The sequence below is a fragment of the Vidua macroura genome, chromosome 9 (genome assembly GCF_024509145.1).
Source record: "Vidua macroura isolate BioBank_ID:100142 chromosome 9, ASM2450914v1, whole genome shotgun sequence".
Classification (NCBI taxonomy): Eukaryota; Metazoa; Chordata; class Aves; order Passeriformes; family Viduidae; genus Vidua; species Vidua macroura.
This window is the reverse complement of record NC_071579.1, coordinates 30,860,666-30,880,600: the sequence shown is the minus strand read 5'-3', so window position 1 is coordinate 30,880,600 and position 19,935 is coordinate 30,860,666. Positions and strand designations below refer to the sequence as shown.

General features: G+C 44.2%; 1 protein-coding gene across 1 annotated transcript; it reads right to left on the bottom strand.

Annotated features, from left to right (window-relative positions):
• Positions 1 to 1,385: 1,385 nt before the first annotated feature.
• On the bottom strand, positions 1,386 to 19,515 carry ALG6 (ALG6 alpha-1,3-glucosyltransferase). Its single transcript, XM_053985661.1, has 15 exons — positions 19,477 to 19,515; positions 16,977 to 17,078; positions 14,033 to 14,117; positions 12,191 to 12,280; positions 11,452 to 11,540; positions 9,703 to 9,785; positions 8,958 to 9,022; positions 6,876 to 7,061; positions 6,594 to 6,687; positions 4,543 to 4,628; positions 4,089 to 4,173; positions 2,967 to 3,037; positions 2,619 to 2,687; positions 2,014 to 2,212; positions 1,386 to 1,850 (listed from the first exon to the last, which is right to left on the bottom strand). Exons 2-15 carry the CDS (start codon positions 17,056 to 17,058, stop codon positions 1,656 to 1,658), a joined length of 1,479 nt encoding a protein of 492 aa, XP_053841636.1. The 5' UTR covers positions 17,059 to 17,078; positions 19,477 to 19,515; the 3' UTR covers positions 1,386 to 1,655.
• Between the last annotated feature and the right edge of the window lie 420 nt (positions 19,516 to 19,935).

The following is a 19,935-nucleotide window of genomic DNA, read 5'->3' as shown; positions in this document are numbered from 1 at the left end:
CCTTTGGGCGCTCTCCGTGTCTCTGACCTCCTGCTGTACCAGGCTTTTGCCTCTGAAGCAGCTGGGGCTGTTAGGAACCATTTCCAGTTCCACACAAGGTGGATCGGGTGACTCGCACTTTATCACCCCCCGAGGCCACCTCAAGGACAAAGGAAAGGGATACACCCAAAACTAATGTTTGGGTACGGGGAAGGATGGGCCTGGGCTCTGCTGGACACGGGGCTAACGAGACCCTGGAGGGGCTAATGAGACCCTGGAGGGGCTAATGAGACCCTGGGCTCCCTCTGCTTCCATCCACCTTCATTCTCCTGTCACACGGTACAGCCCTTCCTCAGGCTGGCACGGATCAGGCAGGCGTTCCTTGGGGGAAACACGGTGGGTTTGGGATTTCACAGCCTCTGGAGACAAGGATTCCCATTTTGTGTCCCAATACCCCTCAGTGCCACTCAGCCCACACTTGCAGAAAGGCCGTGCTGTGGGCAGAGCTCTTGCATGCCAGTTAAGAGTCAGACCCTCAGAAAATCCTAAATCCTTGTGAAAAGATGGAAGTTTTGTTGTTTCATAAGGAACTGTTAGGGGAAACTGAACTGTGCTCACCCCCAATATCCTTCTAGTTCCTACTCCAGAGCTCCCCTTCCATTCTCTCTGAGCTGCCAGGGGGGCAGTGTTGCCTGGGGGTATTTTTTCCACAACAAATAAGCCTGGAAAAAAAGTGCACAAATACACTGAGCTTGTGGGACTCCAGTGCCAGGGCTCAGAACTGGCCCAGCTGGAAGTTCCCAGAACAGCTGATTCACACACTGAGGCCGAGGGCAGTGACAGCCTGGAATGTGACAGGGGAAGCCTTTAAACAAGGGGGGGGCTTCTTTTATATTTATATATAGATACAGAAAAAAAGGGTAGGCTGACTCCTAATTAAACTATACGACCCTAAATTGCTTTATGATCTATTTTCTTCCTCCATGCTTTGTTATGTTTATAATTACTCTATCAATTTGTATTTTCTGAATTATTGGCTTTGGAGGCTGAGCTGTGCCCAGGGAGAAATTGCAGAGTTGAGTTCAGTTTACATCTGCAAATTGCTGTGCAATTTAATAATGGTTTTGGGTATTTTCAAACTGCACTGCAGCACCTCAGCTTTTAGTGCAGTAGAACCAAAAGTTTTGGCTTTTCAGTCCTGTTAAAGAGATTTGCAGCAGTTTTAGAGCCACACCAGAGCTGCTGACCCCCTGCAAAGGGGGACAGTGACTGACAGCCACAAACCAGGTTTGTCTCATAAAGCAATTCAGCACCACAACTTCAGTGCTGCCAGGCACGAGTTTAAACTTTACCTGCACTAACTCCTTGTGCTTTTTATCCTGGGAAAGGAGAAAACTTCATGCTGCTTTAGCATTAATTCAAAATTTGGTCCTTTATTAGGCATTTTAGGTTTACAAATGGTAACAAAAGTATGACCCTTCCAAAGAAAACAAATCAAATCCCATTCCCAATGCTCTTCAAAATACTTCTTCTTCAAAACAGTCTTTGATTGTTTTGTGTTTAAATAAGCAAAAGGTTTTTCCTGGCTTTCCTTGAGTTGTGTCCATCACACACAGGCTCTTCTGCAGTGCTGGCACCTCTCACTGCGCACTCCCAGTCCTGCAGCTTCAGCTTCATTAACTGATTTTCTTCTGCCCTCTATTCTTGGAGTCCCAGAGTATCACAACATTAAAATACACCAGGAAGAGCAGGAAGTGCAGGCAGGAAACCACGGCCACGGCCAGGGGGAACAAATCCGGCAGGCGCTGGGGAGGAGGCACCGCAGCACCGAGCACTGACAGGACTCCCATCAGCGACAGGGACAGCAGGAACTGCAACACAGCAATGATGGAGCACCTCAGACACAGCTGCCACTCACTGCTGGCTGCTCTGCACTCTTCCACATGGCACACAAAAGTGACAGCCCCCCCTCCACTGATGCTTCAGTGCTGGGAAAAGCCCCAAGGAAGAGGTAAAGGAATAAAATTTGCTTACCAGGCTCTTGACAATCCTGGGAAAGGACTTAAACCAGGACACGTAGCCCTTGAGGGAAAGGGAAAAGGCCTTGAGCTGTAGGTCCTCGGCCGAGGTCTTCTCCAGGATGGAGAAGGAGGCCAGGCACACGGCCAGGAAGGCGGGCGTGGTGACGGCGTAGGGCAGCAGCAGCTCGTCCTTCAGCAGCAGGGGCAGCAGGCTGTGGTGGGCAGGGCCAGCAGCGTGCCAGGGGAGCCACAGCATGCAGGGAGGAGAGGGAAAACCAGTAAATATATTTATCCTTGCCAGAACTGGGGCAGAACAGGGTTTTCGTGGAATCACAGATGGATTTGGGTTGGAAGAGACCTTAAAGCTCATCCCGTTTCAACCCCGACACCTTCCACTGCCCCAGGGTGCTCCAGCCTGGCCTTGGACACTTCAGGGATCCAGGGGCAGCCCCAGCTGCTCTGGGCACCCTGTGCCAGGGGCTGCCCACCCTCCTAGGGAACAATTCCTGCCCAATATCCCATCCAGCCCTGCCCTCTGGAAGCCATTCCCTGTGTCCTGTCCCTCCATGCCGTGTCCCCAGTCCCTCCCCAGCTCTGTTAACAGTTTTTCCAGCTCACCTGAAAGTTGACACAAGTAGAAACCATGTGGCCATGAAGGGGATTTCATTTATGATTAAGCAGACTGGGCTAGAATGGGAGGAAGAAAAAGAGCTATCAACTATTCCCTAATCCAACAGCACCCCAGTCCATGCAGGATATCCCCAGGAACAGCAGTGCTGGTGACTGTCCCCACAGCCACCACTGGAAGGACAGACCAGCCTGGCTGTACTTGCACACCTTCATTCACAAGTGATTTAGAAAAGCAAATGCAAAGAGTTGTTAAAATCTATTTGTAAGTGAAAGCAGCATGCAATAAGAAAATGAGGAAAAGATCAAATTTGATCCACAGAAAAATTATTTACTTACACTGACACAAGAAGAATAGACTTTTCATGGACTTGAAAGGAGAACAGGAAAAATGACAAGGCACAGCTGACCTGAGGAGAGAGAGCAGAGGTGTGTCAGCCTGTGACTGCAAAGCACAGCTCTGCTCTGGTGTCTGCAGGTGCAGGCCCTGCGTGGGGGCAGCAGCTAAACGAGCTGAGCTTTCTCATTAACTGCTGCATTTCCTGCAGTGCAAACCCCAGGCACCCAGAGCAGCTCCTGTACCACCCTCACGTACCAAAACCACCTTGTCTGGAAGTTCATCCAGAATTGGTCACAAAGTCCTTCAGGCAGAGCCTCACTCTTGCTCAGCCTCCCTGGCAAGAGCAAGGAATCACAATATTCCCACACACAGGCACTGGCAAATCCCATTCCTGGTTAAGAATTACCCCCATTTTGACACAAAATTTTGCTCCTCATCATGACTAGCCAACAGATAAAGTAAGCAAATTGTCTTTTTATTCCCCCACCAAATAAAAATGTGTAAAACCAATCAGTTCTTGGGAATAAACATTAGTTTTAGGTAATGTGATAAAATTAAAAAGCAAAATTATCTTGTAACTCTGAAACTTGGACCCAGCTCCAGCTAATTTTGATTTCAAGGAGAACTCAGTTTCTGCACAGGAGTCACAGCAATGTGCTTCAATTCAGTGATGTGACTAAGAGAAGGCAAACATTTTGGAAAATGGGATGATTTTATTTTCAAACCACTCATGAGCTCACAATGTCCATTTGGGGAATTTTTAATGGAATTTTGCAGCCAGTGAAGGAAGAAAAACTGGCACTTTGGAAGCCAAACAAAAGAGGAGAAATCCCAATTCTATATGAGGTTTAAACGTGTGAAGAATCTTCCAAAGCCTCTTCAGAGGAAGATAATAAAAATACAGAGTTAAATAAAGAAAACTGAGCTTAAGGAACAAGTCTGGGTTTAAAGGCCAGGTCAGAGCCCTGGATTTGAGGAAGTAAAACACTTTTTAACCAAATCCTTCAGCATTTGATGGCTCCCACCCTCTGTGCCCTGCACACGTGCTGCTGGCACTGCTGGTTGCCCTCCAGTGCTTGTGGTGGATACAAAACAAGGAGCAGTGAACAGCAAACACTCACCAAGGCAAATTTAAACCCTCGCAGGGAAGGCTGGACAGTGAGCTTGATACAGGCAGGGAGCAGGCTCAGGAATGTTACAGCAAAACTAAAGGATTGGGGAAGAAAAACAGTTTTAACACATGAGGGACTTACAGTCATTAACACTTCACTCTGCAGAGCCACACCTGAATTCCTCACTGAGTCAAGGAGAACTGGGAGCTCTGACTTTTAAGAGCATTGAAAGATATTTGAATTCTTTGAATTTGCAAATTTTAACTCAGTTTTAACCAAGCAGCTTAAATCACTATACTGACAAGCAGGGAATTTTTCAGTCATAAATATTCCCAGTATTTCTCCATCATGACTTGGCAGAGAAATATAGTATAGGAAAGAATACAGTCTGAGAAAATTTACTCCTCTTGCAAAAAAAAAATTGCAGATACAAACTACCTAAGGCACTCCAGTTATGTCTTACCTGAGTTTTAGCTGAGTTCGAGGGGATATTACATTCTTTATCTTTATAAGGACACTTAGACTGCACCAAATATTGGCTACTTTATCCTGGAAGGAAATAAAAAGGTAATCAGTGATAATTATATATAATTACACTCACGTTTGTGGGAACAATGGGGCTTGGGAGGTGGGGATTGTCTGGTTTCTACCATGAGAGTGCAAATAACACTGGCAGGAGTACATCACATTCTCAGCTGTACTGGGGATGATTGTGCTCCTCAAAAATGGAAATTTTCAAGAGACCCAATTAAAACAAGCTCTAAAATAAGTGAGAAAAAGTTCTTCAGCACAAGAGACCACAGCTTAACCCACGAGAGCAGACGTTTTGTGGAGCTAAGGCTGTGAAACTGTCCCTGAGTAAACCCTGGCCCATTTCCTCCCGTACCTGCCCGTGCTCGCTGCCCGCTAGCACTCACAGAGTTAACCCCCAATAAATCAAGAAGTCTAAAGACATTAGCACTTGTGCTAGGATCACTTTCAAAATTAAATTTGTAACTGCAGCTCTCCTGCTGGTGAAACTCATCCCCAGACAGCTGCTGGAGGCACAGCTGTGTAGACACAACTCCCAGCAGCAACTGAGCCCCCTCGGTCCCCGCTGCCAGCGCCCGGAATCTGCCGGGGATTCCGGGGAACACAGCCCTGGCAGCACCAGCAACCTCCTCCTCACAGCCAGGCTGAATTTCCAGCCACCAGCAAGTGTTCCCGGGCTGCAAATGGGAACTGGCACACCCTGGCTGCAAATGGGAGCTGCACAGAACCTGTCACACCCCAGGCCAAGTTACTGAGCGCTGCTTACGTGGACAAATTCTCATTTTATCTCCATCAGCATCCAGCAAGTCACTGCCCTGAGCAGCTCAGAAAATATTTGGGCTAATATTAGACTAAAATCCTCCAGCTCTTTCAGACTCATTGGTTATTGTCATTTAAAGATTTTATTTTTAAACTTGGTACTCAATAAAAGGTGTGGTGAGCAAAATTATATTCCTTTATAAATTCCAAATAATTGTCAAGGAAAAGGGTCATTGGGTTTTTTTTTTGGGAGTGTCTTTTTTGGAGAGGTTGTTTGGTGTTTGCTGGAGTTTTTAAAATAAGCTAGCAGAGAATACATTAAGAACACCTCCACTGCCTTTGGTACATCAACACTAACTTTTGGGGGGGGAAAAAGTGCCAGTTGAGATATTATTTACATCTGAAAAACATTAAAAGAATAATTAAGATTAATCAAACTACGTGAGAATTTGCTTTAACCCTTGCTGTAACCTGGAAATTCAAAGCTTCATTTTCTGGGTTAAGCCTGAAATTGAGAATCTGCTGTAAAAAGTGTAATATTGACTCGTGGCCCAGTTAAAACAGCAGCAACTCCCTGTGACCTCGGACATGGGAACCCTTCCTTTTCTCCCAAATTCCTGTGGCATTGCCATTCCAGAAATGAGGAATGGAGTGACTGGATTAAGGCTCAGCACCTTCAGCATGGGCATGCTCACACCATGAGCAAAACCAAAAGCAGAAGTGGCCTAAAAATTTTGGAAAATATTGTGGAAACTGCAGAAGGTGAGTCAAAAAGAAAGTTCTAGGCTGTATCTAAAACATAATTTAAAAAAAATATTAATCCCATTGAAAAGAGGGGAGCAGAACCCAAGAGGCCAAAGCCATTGACTTTCAAGGTTACATCTTCTAACACTGTCAATTACTATGGAATCTACTTCAATGGAAAAATGTATGGATTGAAGTATGGGTTTGATGATGGGATAAGTGTTGTCTCCTGGTATAATATCCTGGAAGATGCCAGCTGAGCTGGGGTTAAACACTGGATTAAATAACTGGCAAGAAACGACTGCTGAAGAAGCCGTCTCGAGTTACTCGCCCTGCGCTGTGTCTCCCCCATGAAATCCTAAAGGTCAGCCTGAAGGTTTCTCCAGGGATCTAAGAATACAGGACAGGGCAGTGGGTGGGAGAAGAAAACATGCATGCCTCAAACAAGCCTCTGTCAATGGGAAAGAGTCTTCTGAGTACTTGCATGATTTGTTCCACGTCGGTGCCGAACGGGAGCCAGCAGGCAGCGAAGGACACCAGCACTGTCCCTGCCAGTTTAGCCAACAGCACCAACCTGCAACAGGACAGCACATCAGCACAGCACCAGCAGTGCTGGCACAAATCCTGCCAGGCTCATCCTGCAGGACAGGAACACATCACACAGGTGCCTCCCACAGGAATGCCCATGTGCAAACAAGGACAACCCCATTCCCCGTGCCAGGCTGATTCCTGAGGAAGACAGAACACTTTAAACACACTTACCCCTTTCCTTTCAGCCCCTTCTTGAAGCACTTTCCAAGTAAATAGCAAAAAAAGGGCAGGGAATGGTAGAGCTCCATTTGCTTGTAATTTAAGGCCAAGCAAAATGCCACAGAGCCCAGAAGGTCCCAGTCATGGGACAAACAAAGGACAGCCCACAGGGCCAAGCCAAGGCTCACTGAGTTGTATATGGTTTTTTATGTCAAGGACAAGACACACATCTCACTTCTGGAAGGCAGCAATTAATGCCCTGAGGGAAAGCAGAAATAGCTTGTAAAATGAGTTTTGCCAAGTTAGTTTTAAGAACACATTGCCAGTTTTGACTATGTTGCCCCCAAAGATAATAAAATCACTTCCATTGTAAGTGTAATTTTAATATTTCCAAAGTTTGATTCAGAGCTTGCCCAGGCAAATCTGAGGGCAAATTCTGTTTGTGTTAATTACACATGTAATTACACATGCATTCAGCCAACCCAGATTTTGGTGGCACTGACAGTTCTCTGCAGCAAGCAACATCTTCTTCTTGGTATTTACATGAGTAATGATAAAGCTCTCACAAGCTTTCCCTTCCAGCTCCCACAAGATACGTGCAGAATATTCAAATATGTCAGTGTTTAAATTATGTATAATTTCCTTCAAGGACTTCTGAAGGGTTTGTGATTCTGTCACACACACAAGGCACCCTCATCCATGACCAGTTCCCTGACTGCTAATCCTGCTCAAACAAGGAGTAACAGTTGCTAAAAACAATGTTACTGCCTTGTGACTTTGAAAGAGCTTCCCAGGCTCAGGAGATCTTGAAGAGCCTAAGCTACACTTACTATTAAACTGCAACAAAGTTTTGTAATTTTTGTAAACTGTAACAGAAGCTTTGGTTTTTACTTGTTTTTTGAAAAGCTTAGTAAAACCAGCAAACACCAGAATCCCAGACTGATCTGATGTGGAAGGGACCTTAGAGCTCCATCCAGTGCCACCCCCTGCCATGGCAGGGACACCTTCCACTGTCCCAGGCTGCTCCAACTTGGCCTTGGGCACTTCCAGGGATGCAGGGGCAGCCACAGCTGCTCTGGGCACCCTGTGCCAGGGCCTGCCCACCCTCCCTGGGAGGAATTTCTCCCTAATATCCAATCCAAACCCACCCTCTGGCAGAGGGAAGCCATTCCCTCCTGTCCTGTCACTCCACCCCTTGTAAACAGTCCCTTGTATTTCTTGTATTGTCAGAAATGTCACAATATTTTGTTTTCCCTCTGTCAACCTAAGCAGCTGTGACAACACATCCAGCTTGCCCACGGAGCTCTCAGCCCACTCACATTTCCCACTCCACATCACCAGGTGTATTTGACACCTCATTGATTTCACATCAGCAAACTCACAGCGAGAGGCCCTGATCGTGCAGAGGTGCAGCAGCTCAGAGACACCAATCTCTGCCTTGCTGGAGCTGCTCAGAGGGTGGCATTGGTCACATCAGAGTGGCAGGGCTGGCACAGAAATCTGCAGGAAATCCCTGCCTCAGCAGCAGCTGCTGCACCTCCAGCACGGGCTGAGCTGACAGCATTGGGCTGCTCCTGTACAAAGCCAGTAGAAAAGCAGGATTGTTATTAATAAAGAGCCCCTGTGAAGGTGTCACCAGCCAGCCCTGAACTCACCTCCCTGAGCTGCGCAGCCAAGGCAGAAGGGGAGGTTTTACAGAGCTGAACATTTCACACAGCTCCACCTGCCACTGCTCTGCCATCCTAGGAAGATCTAAGGGGATTCCCTCTGCACACACAAATCACAGGAGCACAACCCATCACTCTCCTCCCTGTCACAACCCCACTGATGCTGCCTGCAGTGAAGTGACTGACAGGGAGATGAGCTGGAGGCATGGGAAGAATGATATTCATGCTGGGATTGATTTGTGCCAATATCAATAATTTTTATCTCCAATATGTTTCAGACTTGCAGCTTCCTTTGATATCTCTGTTTGAGGTGGGCAGAACCCCACAGATGACTTTGTACACCAAAGTCACCCCGTGCTCAGCTAACAAGTGCTAAGGAGCAGTAATTCCATAAACAGAAATTCATTTCCATGCAGAACAAGGATACTGGAAGTGCCCATGGTCGATAAGGATGAGGCCTGGGTAAAGCAGGATGCAGAGAGCACTGGAAACCTGGCAAGAAGGATCAAAAAAGAGGGGGAAAATAATTAGTCCAAAATTAGGCATTAGAGGAACTTCTGCTCCAGTACAAAAATGTGTCCCTCCATGATGCATCCTATGTGTAGGAATCTTATTCTCTACAAGTAATCATCTGTCAGAAATATTTTGGGGAATAAACAAGGATAAAGGTTTGCCATAAATTAGAAAATATTGAACATTGCCTGCCCTTTAAAACAGCTCAAAGACCAGCTACACCTATCTTAAACCACTCCAAGAATCAGGAAACTTGTTATTCCAAAATCTACTGTAAGGAGTGTTCACGACAAAGCAGTTCCCAAATCCCCCCCTGCCACACCACAAATTTTTTTTTTGTTGTTTTCTTTTTTTTGGTGGTTTTTTTTTTGTTGTTTGTTTGTTTGGTTTTTTTTTTTTGTTTGCTTTTGTTTTTCTAATCAAGTAATAACTTCATGGAAAATCTTGTTATTAAAAGCATTAAAATAATTGCTGTAAGATACAATAAAGACTTTTTTAATGTTTTAAAGTGAAAAGCCTATAACATGAGCTATAGTGGTTGCCATCAGTTTTACATGGAAGCCATCAGGGTGTTCTAGGTGTTAATTAACTCAGCATTACACTTCTGCTCTGTACTAACAGTGTTTTCTTTGTTTAATTTACACACACCAGGTACTTGCCTTTTTTTTAGCAGATGTTTCTTTCAAGGAAAAACAATATAAAATAACTGCAGGGATATAAACCAGCAAATCAGCAACAAACACTGCAAAATAAAGATTAACTTTCCATTAGAATCCTCCCACAAGGAGGAGGCAAGGAAAATACACAGGCAAATAAACATCAAAATATCAGAAATAAACTGGGCAGATCCACTTCAAAGGACAAAAAGAACCAGGTCTACAGAATTTGATCTTGTTAATGTTTCTAAGGCTCATTTCTGATGTCCCAAAGCTGCTGCTTCCACGTGTTCAGCTGTCCTGGCTCCTGGCACAGCCTCAGTCACTCTCTAGTTCCTCACATGCCACAAGCAGGAAAGGCATTCGGGAATGCCCCAAAGAAATCAGCCCTGCCTGGACCCAGGTTGTGGGACGGGACAGAGAGGCTGGGGCACAGTGAAGAAACTCCAGATTATCCCAGTCTCTGTGTGAATTACCAGTGATGGGGATAAAGAGACTGAAAGCAGGGATTTGGCTTTGATCACCTGCCTACAGCAAGGATTTGTGAGAAGGGACAAGAAAAGAGAGACAGCAGGTTCCCCTGCTGTATGTCCAGCAGGTGAATTCTTCTTGAGTTATCTTAAAAACTCAAGAAAAACCTCAGATTATTTCTACAAACCACTTTCAGCAAATGTGCAGTGGCTCCAAGAAGGAATGGAGATGTTTAAATATTTCAGTTATCCAGGGATGAATGGTTTTGCCAGCTTAAGCCACAACTAAACAAATATAACCAAGGTGTTAGCAAAACAAATACACTGATGCTTAAAATAAAGCTGCCATTGACCACCCTGAATTATTTTAATGCACTCTTCTAATGGCCCCTGTTAAAAAGTGTTTATCAGCTCTCCAGATCCATCAGTGTTGTGTCAAGAGAGTTGATTTCAAAATTAATAAAGACCATTTCAAGGGTAATTAAATACTAGTGATTTTTATTTTTTTTCAATTCAATCAATTACCAGAGAGCAGACTGAGAGGTTTGTGAAGTACAGAAAAGCTATTGATGAACAACAAATTCTGCTGTTGCAATCAGAAAGCATTTTGTGTTAGAAAAAGCAAAAGACATTTCAAATGAAAGAAAATAGTAACAAGGAACAAGAGTTCATTGGCCACATTGTTTGCTGTCCTACTGCTGCAGCCACTAAATTATGGTACAAATCTTCTTCTGTATTTGTTTGCAGTTCAAAATAATCAAATGGTGGAAGACAAATTTAGAATACAAGCAGTAAAATAAATTTTTACTTTTATTCCTCACAGTAAAAATACTAAATATTTCTGCCTCTGAGATCAGCTCCTAAAGAAGATCTCTGATACCTCCAGAGATTAAGTCAGGAAAAGCCAGGCTACGTGTAAAATAATTTTACAATAAAAACCAAGATATGCTAAAAAGAAAAGACTATCAGAATAGAAGGGAAAACAAAAATAGTTTTCAAAATTAAAAAGTGGGTCTATGCTACAAAGAGCAGTTGTGTTTTAGTGGTTTTAATCAATTAATTGGGTTAAAAGCTTGTTTCTATATTTTATATTTATAGCTTCACAAATGATGGCAGAGAAGGAAATAATGCACGGATTTGGCTCAGAAATTGACCTACAAAACCACCCAGTTAAAAACCTGAGAATAAACCAGTAAAGACAGAGAAGCTGCATATTAAACATGCTGAATTAGTAAGCAAGACAAATGTGCAGGATGATCCCAAGGAAATATAATCTTCCTACCTGTTGTACGCATAAATAACTTATGGGGCTGGCTCTCATAGCCCCGAGATGTGTGCAGAGCAACCCAATCAGGATTTATTAACTTTGCACTGTAAAACAAAGTACAGACACATCAAAATGCAGACAGTTCTCATTTCCCTTTACACTCCTTGCAGCAATAAAGATGACACAGACAGGAGCAGATTCCAAGAATTAAGATGAATGAGAAGAAATATTTCAGAGAGCAATAGTGATCAATGAAAGCTTTTCCTCACCACTAGATCAGTTTACACTATAGACTGCTTCACAATTAAAAAAAATAACCTTTGGAAACAGTAAAAATGGAATACAATATTTATTAGGACAAGATAACCACCTCCAGTCTGGTTCCTGGACTTTAAAAAAAAACAATTGTAAATACCTTTCATGCTTAAGTATTAAATATAAACCATTTACAGTTCACATAGATGCCCCACATAGCTGTGCCTGTGCACTTTAACCTACATTCTTATTCCATAAGTCTCATTCCAACAGCAGCAAAGCCCTTGTGGAAAAAGTATTCCAATAACAGAATTCTATTTACATGATATCCACTCATCAAATGTCACTTGGGCTCTGCACACACGAGAGCTTTCCCAGGCAATGCCCCCTGTTCCTACAGCACTTTCCCCTGGCCATCCCAGATCCAGCAGTGGCTTGTAGGGAAAGCTGAATATCCAGAAAGAAAAATGTAACACAGGATTTCAAGCACTGAACTTACATGTAAGCACACACAAAACTGTGATAGGCAGTGAGAGGTGGGTAATCGAGGCCCCAGTACTGCAGGTTGTTGTCACTTGTATTGAAGTACCTAAAAAAAATAAAATTCGATTTAAAGACTACATTTCCAGCTTGGTTTTGACCCAAGGAAAAGACTGAACAGTAAATGCATTCCAAACCCAAAATAGAAGGTGGCAGCATCTATACCTGCATAATTTTACTTCACATTAAATAAGTCTCAAGCAACAAAGTAACAGCAACAGTGATGCAGAGTTCACATATTTGTGGTTGAAAAAAAGGCTGCTAAAGCTCACTTCAGTGGAAATAAAAGCTCCTGGTTCTACCTCCAAACCCAGGCAGACCATGTGAAAGGAAGGAAAAGGATTTTCCCATTTGGGATTATGTGGTGCCAGGATTTCTATGGCAGCAGTCAAAATGAAGTCACCACTTCCAAGTGAGATCAGAGGGGTTTGTGCAAGGAGAAGTTCCAGCAATGAGGAGCAGCCCCTTCCCACCTCCCAGTGAAACACTGCCTGGCTGCTCCCAGTGCCACGGGGCAGGCTCTTGGCTCTTCCACTTCCTCTCTTCAAATGCAGCCAATTTTTGACAGTTATAATAGTAAATGATATTTCTTGAATTCTTTATGAGCTGCCTGAAGTGTCTTCTGAACAGATGATAAATCACATTTCTTTGAGTTGCATCCTTGCCTCTTATCCTACAATTCAAGATTGCTCCTGCCAAGGCAGTGCAGATTCTTTATGCAGAATGTCACAGTTTGCAACTTTCATGGAATTTGCCAGTTTTGGGGGTTTATTTTTTCATTTTACCTTCCATAAAGTTTTCAATAAAAAAAGAAAAACAACCTTTATATACCCAGTAATATTTAGTAAGGAAGCTTTCAGAGTTTTAATGAGCAGTAGGAAAAAAAAAAAAAAAAAGAAGTTCCTAAAGGACTTTACAGAATAATATAAACCAGAAATATTTAAATTCTAGAATGCAATCCCTTGCACATCAGCCAAGATGTGCTGTTCCAAACACCCACTTTGCTGTATTAGAGATTCAATTCCCACAGCAGACCCAACCCAAAAAAACCCTTCCATTATAAATATAAAATTACATCAATTACAAAACCAGAGAGCAAATACAAGCCCAAGGTGCTCACCTGGCAGCCCCTCAGCTAAACCCAGCCTGCAGCAGTGTCTGAGCTGGCCCCTGGGAATGCCTGGGAATATTGGCTGCTATAACTCCTAATTTTAAGGAGATACAGTTCAGTGTAACAGAGTGGATCAAAGCTGCCAACTCCATTATTATGTAACACCTCTTATCCCAACTCTGGCACAGTCAGGGTTTGGATATCAGGAAAGAAAAAGGACAAAAATGAGAATATAGGAACAACAAGATGATCTGAGGTCACTGCACAGACTCACCTGCAGAGTTCACATGTATTTACAGAATACAAGCGAATTAATTTTCTATTTTGTCAAATTAGTCTGTTCCCCAACAGACAGCCAGGGAAAAATTACACCATACACCCAAAACACCCCTGTCCTTGCTGGAAGATTAACTGGAATTCCAGTATATTCCAATTTGAGTTGTAGCACACATAGGGACTAAATTTTTACTCTAAAGAATATTAGCAATAATGCAAAAATAAATAAAATATTTAGAATAATTCTCCTCCTGTTTTATATGATCTGTACAAAGGAAGTTCACTACACTTAAATCTAGAATCCAGAATTCCCACATTTAAAAATCTCATGGATCATGGAAGCAGACAATGAACTCAGAGGTGTAAAATACAAGCAGGATTTCCTCCCATTCTCCCTTTGTAAGCACCACCTACCACTGCCTGATGGGTAAGTTGTAGGTGATTTCTTGCCAGTGCCTCTGAGCCTCGTAGTCTCCGTACATGGGTGGTTTTCCTGCCCCTAAGAAGAGAGGACACAGCATTCAGGACATTATTTGGTTTATAGATTGCTTTCCCCCAGTTATGTATTGCATATTAATGACTAATTTTATTCTCCATTCCTCTATATTGAGAGCAAATAGAGATCTCATCATGCGGTCTAACAGAGAGAAAAAAAAAAAAAGTTATGTGTTCTTTTGGCTTTCTGGAGATTTCTGCAATGAGCATTTATCAAGATACTCTGCTGTGAAGAACTGCTTCCTCATCTGACAAAAAAAATCATTTCCAAGTGCAGATGAAAAATGTGGTACTTTCCCTGAACTAGGAAAATGCACATAAAGGACACGTTACAGTGATTCTGTGGGAACTGCTGCATCCCTTGGCGTGTGATAATTGTCAATATTCTCACTTGTTTCAGCCACGTCATGGTGCCTCACTATTAATATCATTATAACACTAATATTTGCCATTTTCATGGAAAAGAAAGCTTTCTCAATGCAAATACTTCAGATGTCAAATACTCCCCTCGATGGAAGCCTAAGTGTGATAATGGCAGAGTGCAAAGCATCTTCCCAGAGTTTATTTACTTCTATTAACCTGATCATTGAGAACAGAAACTGGACTGATTGTGCTCCCAGTGAAATATTGACATGAGCCAGACAGAGATTTAAGAGGTTCTTTAAAATATAGGAAAGCCATCTCTGGTTTTACCCATGATCTATGTTTGTGGGAATCCCACGAGCTCAGCAATGTGCAATTCATTCCCAGAAAGTGCAAAGGACCTCTTATCTCTGCTCATTTCTTCCTGAGGGGTGGAGAGAGCAGAGTAGCTCCACTCTCACACATTCAAATTAAAGTTTCCCAAATAAGTGAGGTCACTGGAGTTTCAACAGTCAATTCTGTAGCTGTAAGTCCAGTGGAACAAGGAATCTGCCACTGGATTTTTGAAATACAAAATAGATATTACCCAAATTTAGAGTGTTTGAGTGTGCATCAATTTCTCAATCTCAAGGGAAAAAAAAAGGATGAAAAAATTAATTGGCTTCAGAATGATCAAAAGTTCCTAATCCAAAGGTCTGATTATTAAAAGCCAATTACTGATCTGTTAGTTTGACAATGCACATTTAGCTTCCATCTACAGAAAGCACCAAGTACACAGACAAGCTAAGTTAAAAAATTAATAAAACTGGAATATTTTATTTTAAAAGGCTCACAAATACCTTAAAAGTAGTGATCTTATTCAGTTTTATTGTTAACCTGGGAACAGATTTTTTTTAATGGGTTTGAAGCTGCCTCTCAATACCTGTATTTAGCAGGAGTTGCATTAAAAAATCATGCATTAACCTATGAAACCAAATTTTTCCTCAGTAATTCTCCAAGACCCGGTCATCACTAATGGTAACTTTTCAAAACCAGGTATTAGTTTCTGCTTTTTCACTGAATTCCAGAGACAGATCCAAAGGCAAGCTGATGGCAAGGAACAGGGCAGGAATGAGACAGAGATCCAAGGGTGCACAGTAAATGAGGGTGGAATTAAAAGTTTATCACATCTGCAGGAAGTCAAAGAGAAAAAAAAAAAAAAATCCCAGTGGATTTATGTGTTTGACAGCTCTGACACTGGGGTTTGTCTTTTTACAGCCAGCCAATGCTCAAAGTTAAGCTTTAATAATTTGCTGGACTGGATCAGATTCAGCTTTTCCTATTCCAAAAGCAGTTATATCAGCTGGGGAGGAAATAAGATTTTAAAATTGTTATTTTAGCTCAGGCTTTATTTTAGACTCTCTTCCACAATCTTGATTGGTTTGAAATTAAATCAACTTCAAAAATCTAGTTAGCAACGGAATTCTAAATAAATCCTCTGCACTGCAAGAGAAATTCAGTGTATGCCTGAAGACAGGGTGTTTGCTGCCTAGAAATGGGTAAAAACCTCAGTTACCTACAGATCTCTCAGAAATGGCATTTTGAGAAAGCAAACTCAAACCAAAACAACTGGAAATGCAGTTCAGCTTCAAGCAAATTCTTCAAGTAAATGAAACCCAGAACTACCAGTTTAAAATCACCAGAATGCTCCTGAGCAGCTCCAGCTACTGAAGGGATGAGGCTCCCCTTTGCCTCAAAAAAAAACAGAGTAGAATTTAACTTGTGATTCTTTGGGCTGATGAGGATTAAGAGTATTGGTTCATTTTTTATCTTTTTTTTAAGTTTGCAGAGAGCAAGCCTTGTGCAAGCTTATTCCAAGTGTGGGAATGGAACTGGGAGGCTTGGAAAGGAGCTTGCTAATTCTTTGCAAGCCTTCTGACACGAGGAGGAGAAAAACTCATCCATTACCAGAATGTAGCTCTGGCTCCTGCTATAAACAAGCTTAAGGAGGTACAGCTACAAGGCAGAGTCATTGTTCACTCCATGTCACCTCTGCACTGTCTTCATTAGCACCAGGATTAGCCAAATATAAGCTAAATAAAAATATAAATAATAAGGTTGTATGTGCTACAGGATTTTAAAGACAATATGAGGCAAATGTACAAGTGGACTGCAATATTCTGCAAATAAAGGCACAGGGGAAAACAGGCAGATATTGATCCTAAAACATTAATGATCATCAGCACCACCCATAAAAAAGTAATGGTCGTTTTTTTCCAGTGCTCTGCTCCAAACTGTGATGTTAATCATGGCACACTTCAAAAAATAAGAAAAAAGAATTCTCAGGGAAATCAAGAGGAACTAAAATATAACAACAGCTGAAATAACACATTGCTTCCTATGTATGATTTTCTATAAACACCAATAAAATAAATAAGCAATAAATACCACCCATTTGCATTTCTCCCAAGCCCCATATCCCCTCTCCCAGGGGCTGCTGCAGCCTGTGCAGGTGCCTTACCTGAGTAGGAGCCCAGGGACACAGCCCAGCGCACGGTGAGTGCCAGCAGCACCGTCAGAGTCATCAGGCTCCACTTCTCCATGGCTGGGGCACTGCAGGCACCTGGGGACACAGCAGGAGCACTGCTACAGCACCAGCCAGCCTTCTGTGCTCAGCCACCACTGCTAAACAACCCCTACACCAACAGCTCACTGCGTTATTAACAAGCACAGGGTTTAAAAAGCGAGTCAGTGTCCCAGGGTTAAGTTAACGCCACTTCTTTCCTCAGTTAAGAGCGCCACAGCCAGATCGTGCAAAGTGCACATCTGGTCCAGGCACCACTGCTGGTTCAAACAAAATAAAAGTTATTTCAAAGTTAATTGGTGTCAGGAGACATTATTCTCCATCCTTCCACCCCCACAAAGCAACAGGGCTGATGTCCCAGCAAGCTTATTGCACCACTCTAAGGATCCAGTAAAAGGAAGAAATATTGCCCGGTCTGACAAATTGAAGGCTGTGTGCATGAAACTCAGAAAGCAAGAAACAGGAAAATTATTATGTTGCCCTGAAAAAATAATATTTATAATATGCAAAAAAAAAAATCTAAAAAAGTTAACAAACAACTAACTATAGAATATGCATGCTTCAACCCAGAGAATCTGAAAAATTTTAGTCTGAACTAGGAAAAAAGTGGGGAAGAAACTACTCCAGTCTTGAAGGGTACAACTGCCACAGACTTTCCTTGCAGAAAAGGCATCATTTGATTTAATCATTTGTTGCTACTGAACAAAACCAAAAATCCCATACAGCAGAAGCACTGAGCTGCTGTTTTAGTTACAGACAAGCAACATCTAAGGCATATTTAGTTTATTCTTCTCCAACTCCACCCATATTTATTTACTATTCACAGAAAGGTGTGAACCAGCACCACCACCAAGGGGAAAAAAGAAGTTAATTAATAACATAAATCTGTGGCAGCAGATCTCCATCTATAGGTAGGAAGGTGAACACTGATATTTGCATGTTTGCACCTGTGCCTAAGCCACAGGGGAGGCACTTTAATCTAAATAAAAGATACATCTGTCCTTCTTTTCTATCTCGCCACAACGTTAGTTAATTATACCTTCTTAATTATTACCTATCACCAGCCTCACCTACAGACTCCCTCATCTCTGTTTCACTCATTTACTTTTGCCATTCCCTACATTTGGAATAACAATTGTTTTCTGGGATATTGAGTTTCTTTCTCTGCTCTCAAAAGCGGCCCTTAAAATATTCATTCCTCCTTATTTTTCACCTTTAATAACTATCCCATACTACCTATAACAAAAAGCCATGCTTTTATTAAATTCTAAAGCATAGAACTCTTAATTCTTGGTATCCTGTGGGTAACAATGTTAGGAATAATTTTCAGGGGATGATAATGCCAGTTTGGTCAATCCCAAACTTTTCACCTTCCCCTGGATGTGCAACACCTGAGCAGGTGATCTCAGGATCCCACCTGTAAGCATGAGGTGAAAATCAGAGCTAAAAAAAAAACCAAAAAAAACCACTATCCTTCCACATGCCACACGATGAAGATTCAGGTAAATAACACCAGTACAAACCACCCAGCCCTGGCCCAAGGAAGCTGACAGAACTCAGCCACAGATGCGCGGCCCTGAATAGAACTTCTTTTAAAACACTTCATTTCAGCAGCTGAAAAACGCACGCACCGAATGAAGAATTTCATTCGCTGCAGCAATACCTGTCTACAACCCTGCTGTTTCCCTAATCCTTGTCAGGAGACGCCTTTATCCCTCACCTCACCCCTCGCCCTGCCCGGGCCTCCTCAGAGCCCCAGGGCGGGCTGGCGCTGCGGGGCTCGCACCGGGGCCGAGCTGCGAGCCCACCCGAGCTGCCCCCGGCCACCAGCGGGCCCCGCTGCCCCTCAGCCCCCTAAGAATCATCGACCGGCTCTCCCTTACCTTCCTCAGCCTTTCAGCCCGCTAAGAATCCTCGACACGCTCTGCCTCGGCCCCCTCAGCCTTTCAGCCCCCTCAGCCTTTCAGCCCCCTCAGCTTCCTTGACCCGCTCTCCCTCAGCCCCCTCAGCCTTTCAGCCTCCTTGACCCGCTCTCCCTCAGCCCCCTCAGCCTCCTCAGCCTTTCAGCCTCCTTGACCCGCTCTCCCTCAGCCCCCTCAGCCTCCTCAGCCTTTCAGCCTCCTTGACCCGCTCTCCCTCAGCCCCCTCAGCCTCCTCAGCCTTTCAGCCTCCTTGACCCGCTCTCCCTCAGCCCCCTCAGCCTCCTTGACCCGCTCTCCCTCACCCCCCTCAGCCTTTCAGCCCCCTCAGCCCCCTCAGCCTTTCAGCGCCCTTAGCCGGCTCACCCCACAGCCCCCTGACCGCCCTCACCCTCGTCACCGCACAGCCCCCTCACCTCCCCGAGCCGCTCAGCCCCCGCAGCCGCTCTCAGCCCCCGCTCGCCCCTGGCTCCCCTCAGCTCGGCTCCCCTCAGCCCGTCCCGCCCGCGGGCTCTCACCGGGCTCGGGCCGGCGCGCGCGCTTCCGCCTGCGCGGCGCCTTCCGGGCGGGCTCTGCGCGTGCGCGGGGCGGGAAGCGGGAGCGCCTCAGGGACGCTCCGCCATGGATGGGGCCGGGCTGGGAGGGCTGCGGCCGGCTCCGGCTGGAGGGGACGCTCCAGGGGGACCTCAGAGCCCTGTCCAGTGTCTGACGGGGCTCCGGGAGAGCTGGAGGGACTCTGGACAAGTGACAGGGGAAGGGTTCCCACTGCCAGAGGGCAGGGGTAGATGGGATGTTGGGGAGGAATTGCTGGCTGTGAGGGCGGGCAGGCCCTGGCGCGCAGAGGAGCTGCGGCTGTCTCTGGATCCCTGGAAGTGTCCGAGGCCAGGTTGGATGGGGCTTGGAGCACCTGGGACTGTGGAAGGTGTCCCTGCCCATGGCAGGGGTGGCACTGGATGGACTTTAAAAGGTCCCTTCCA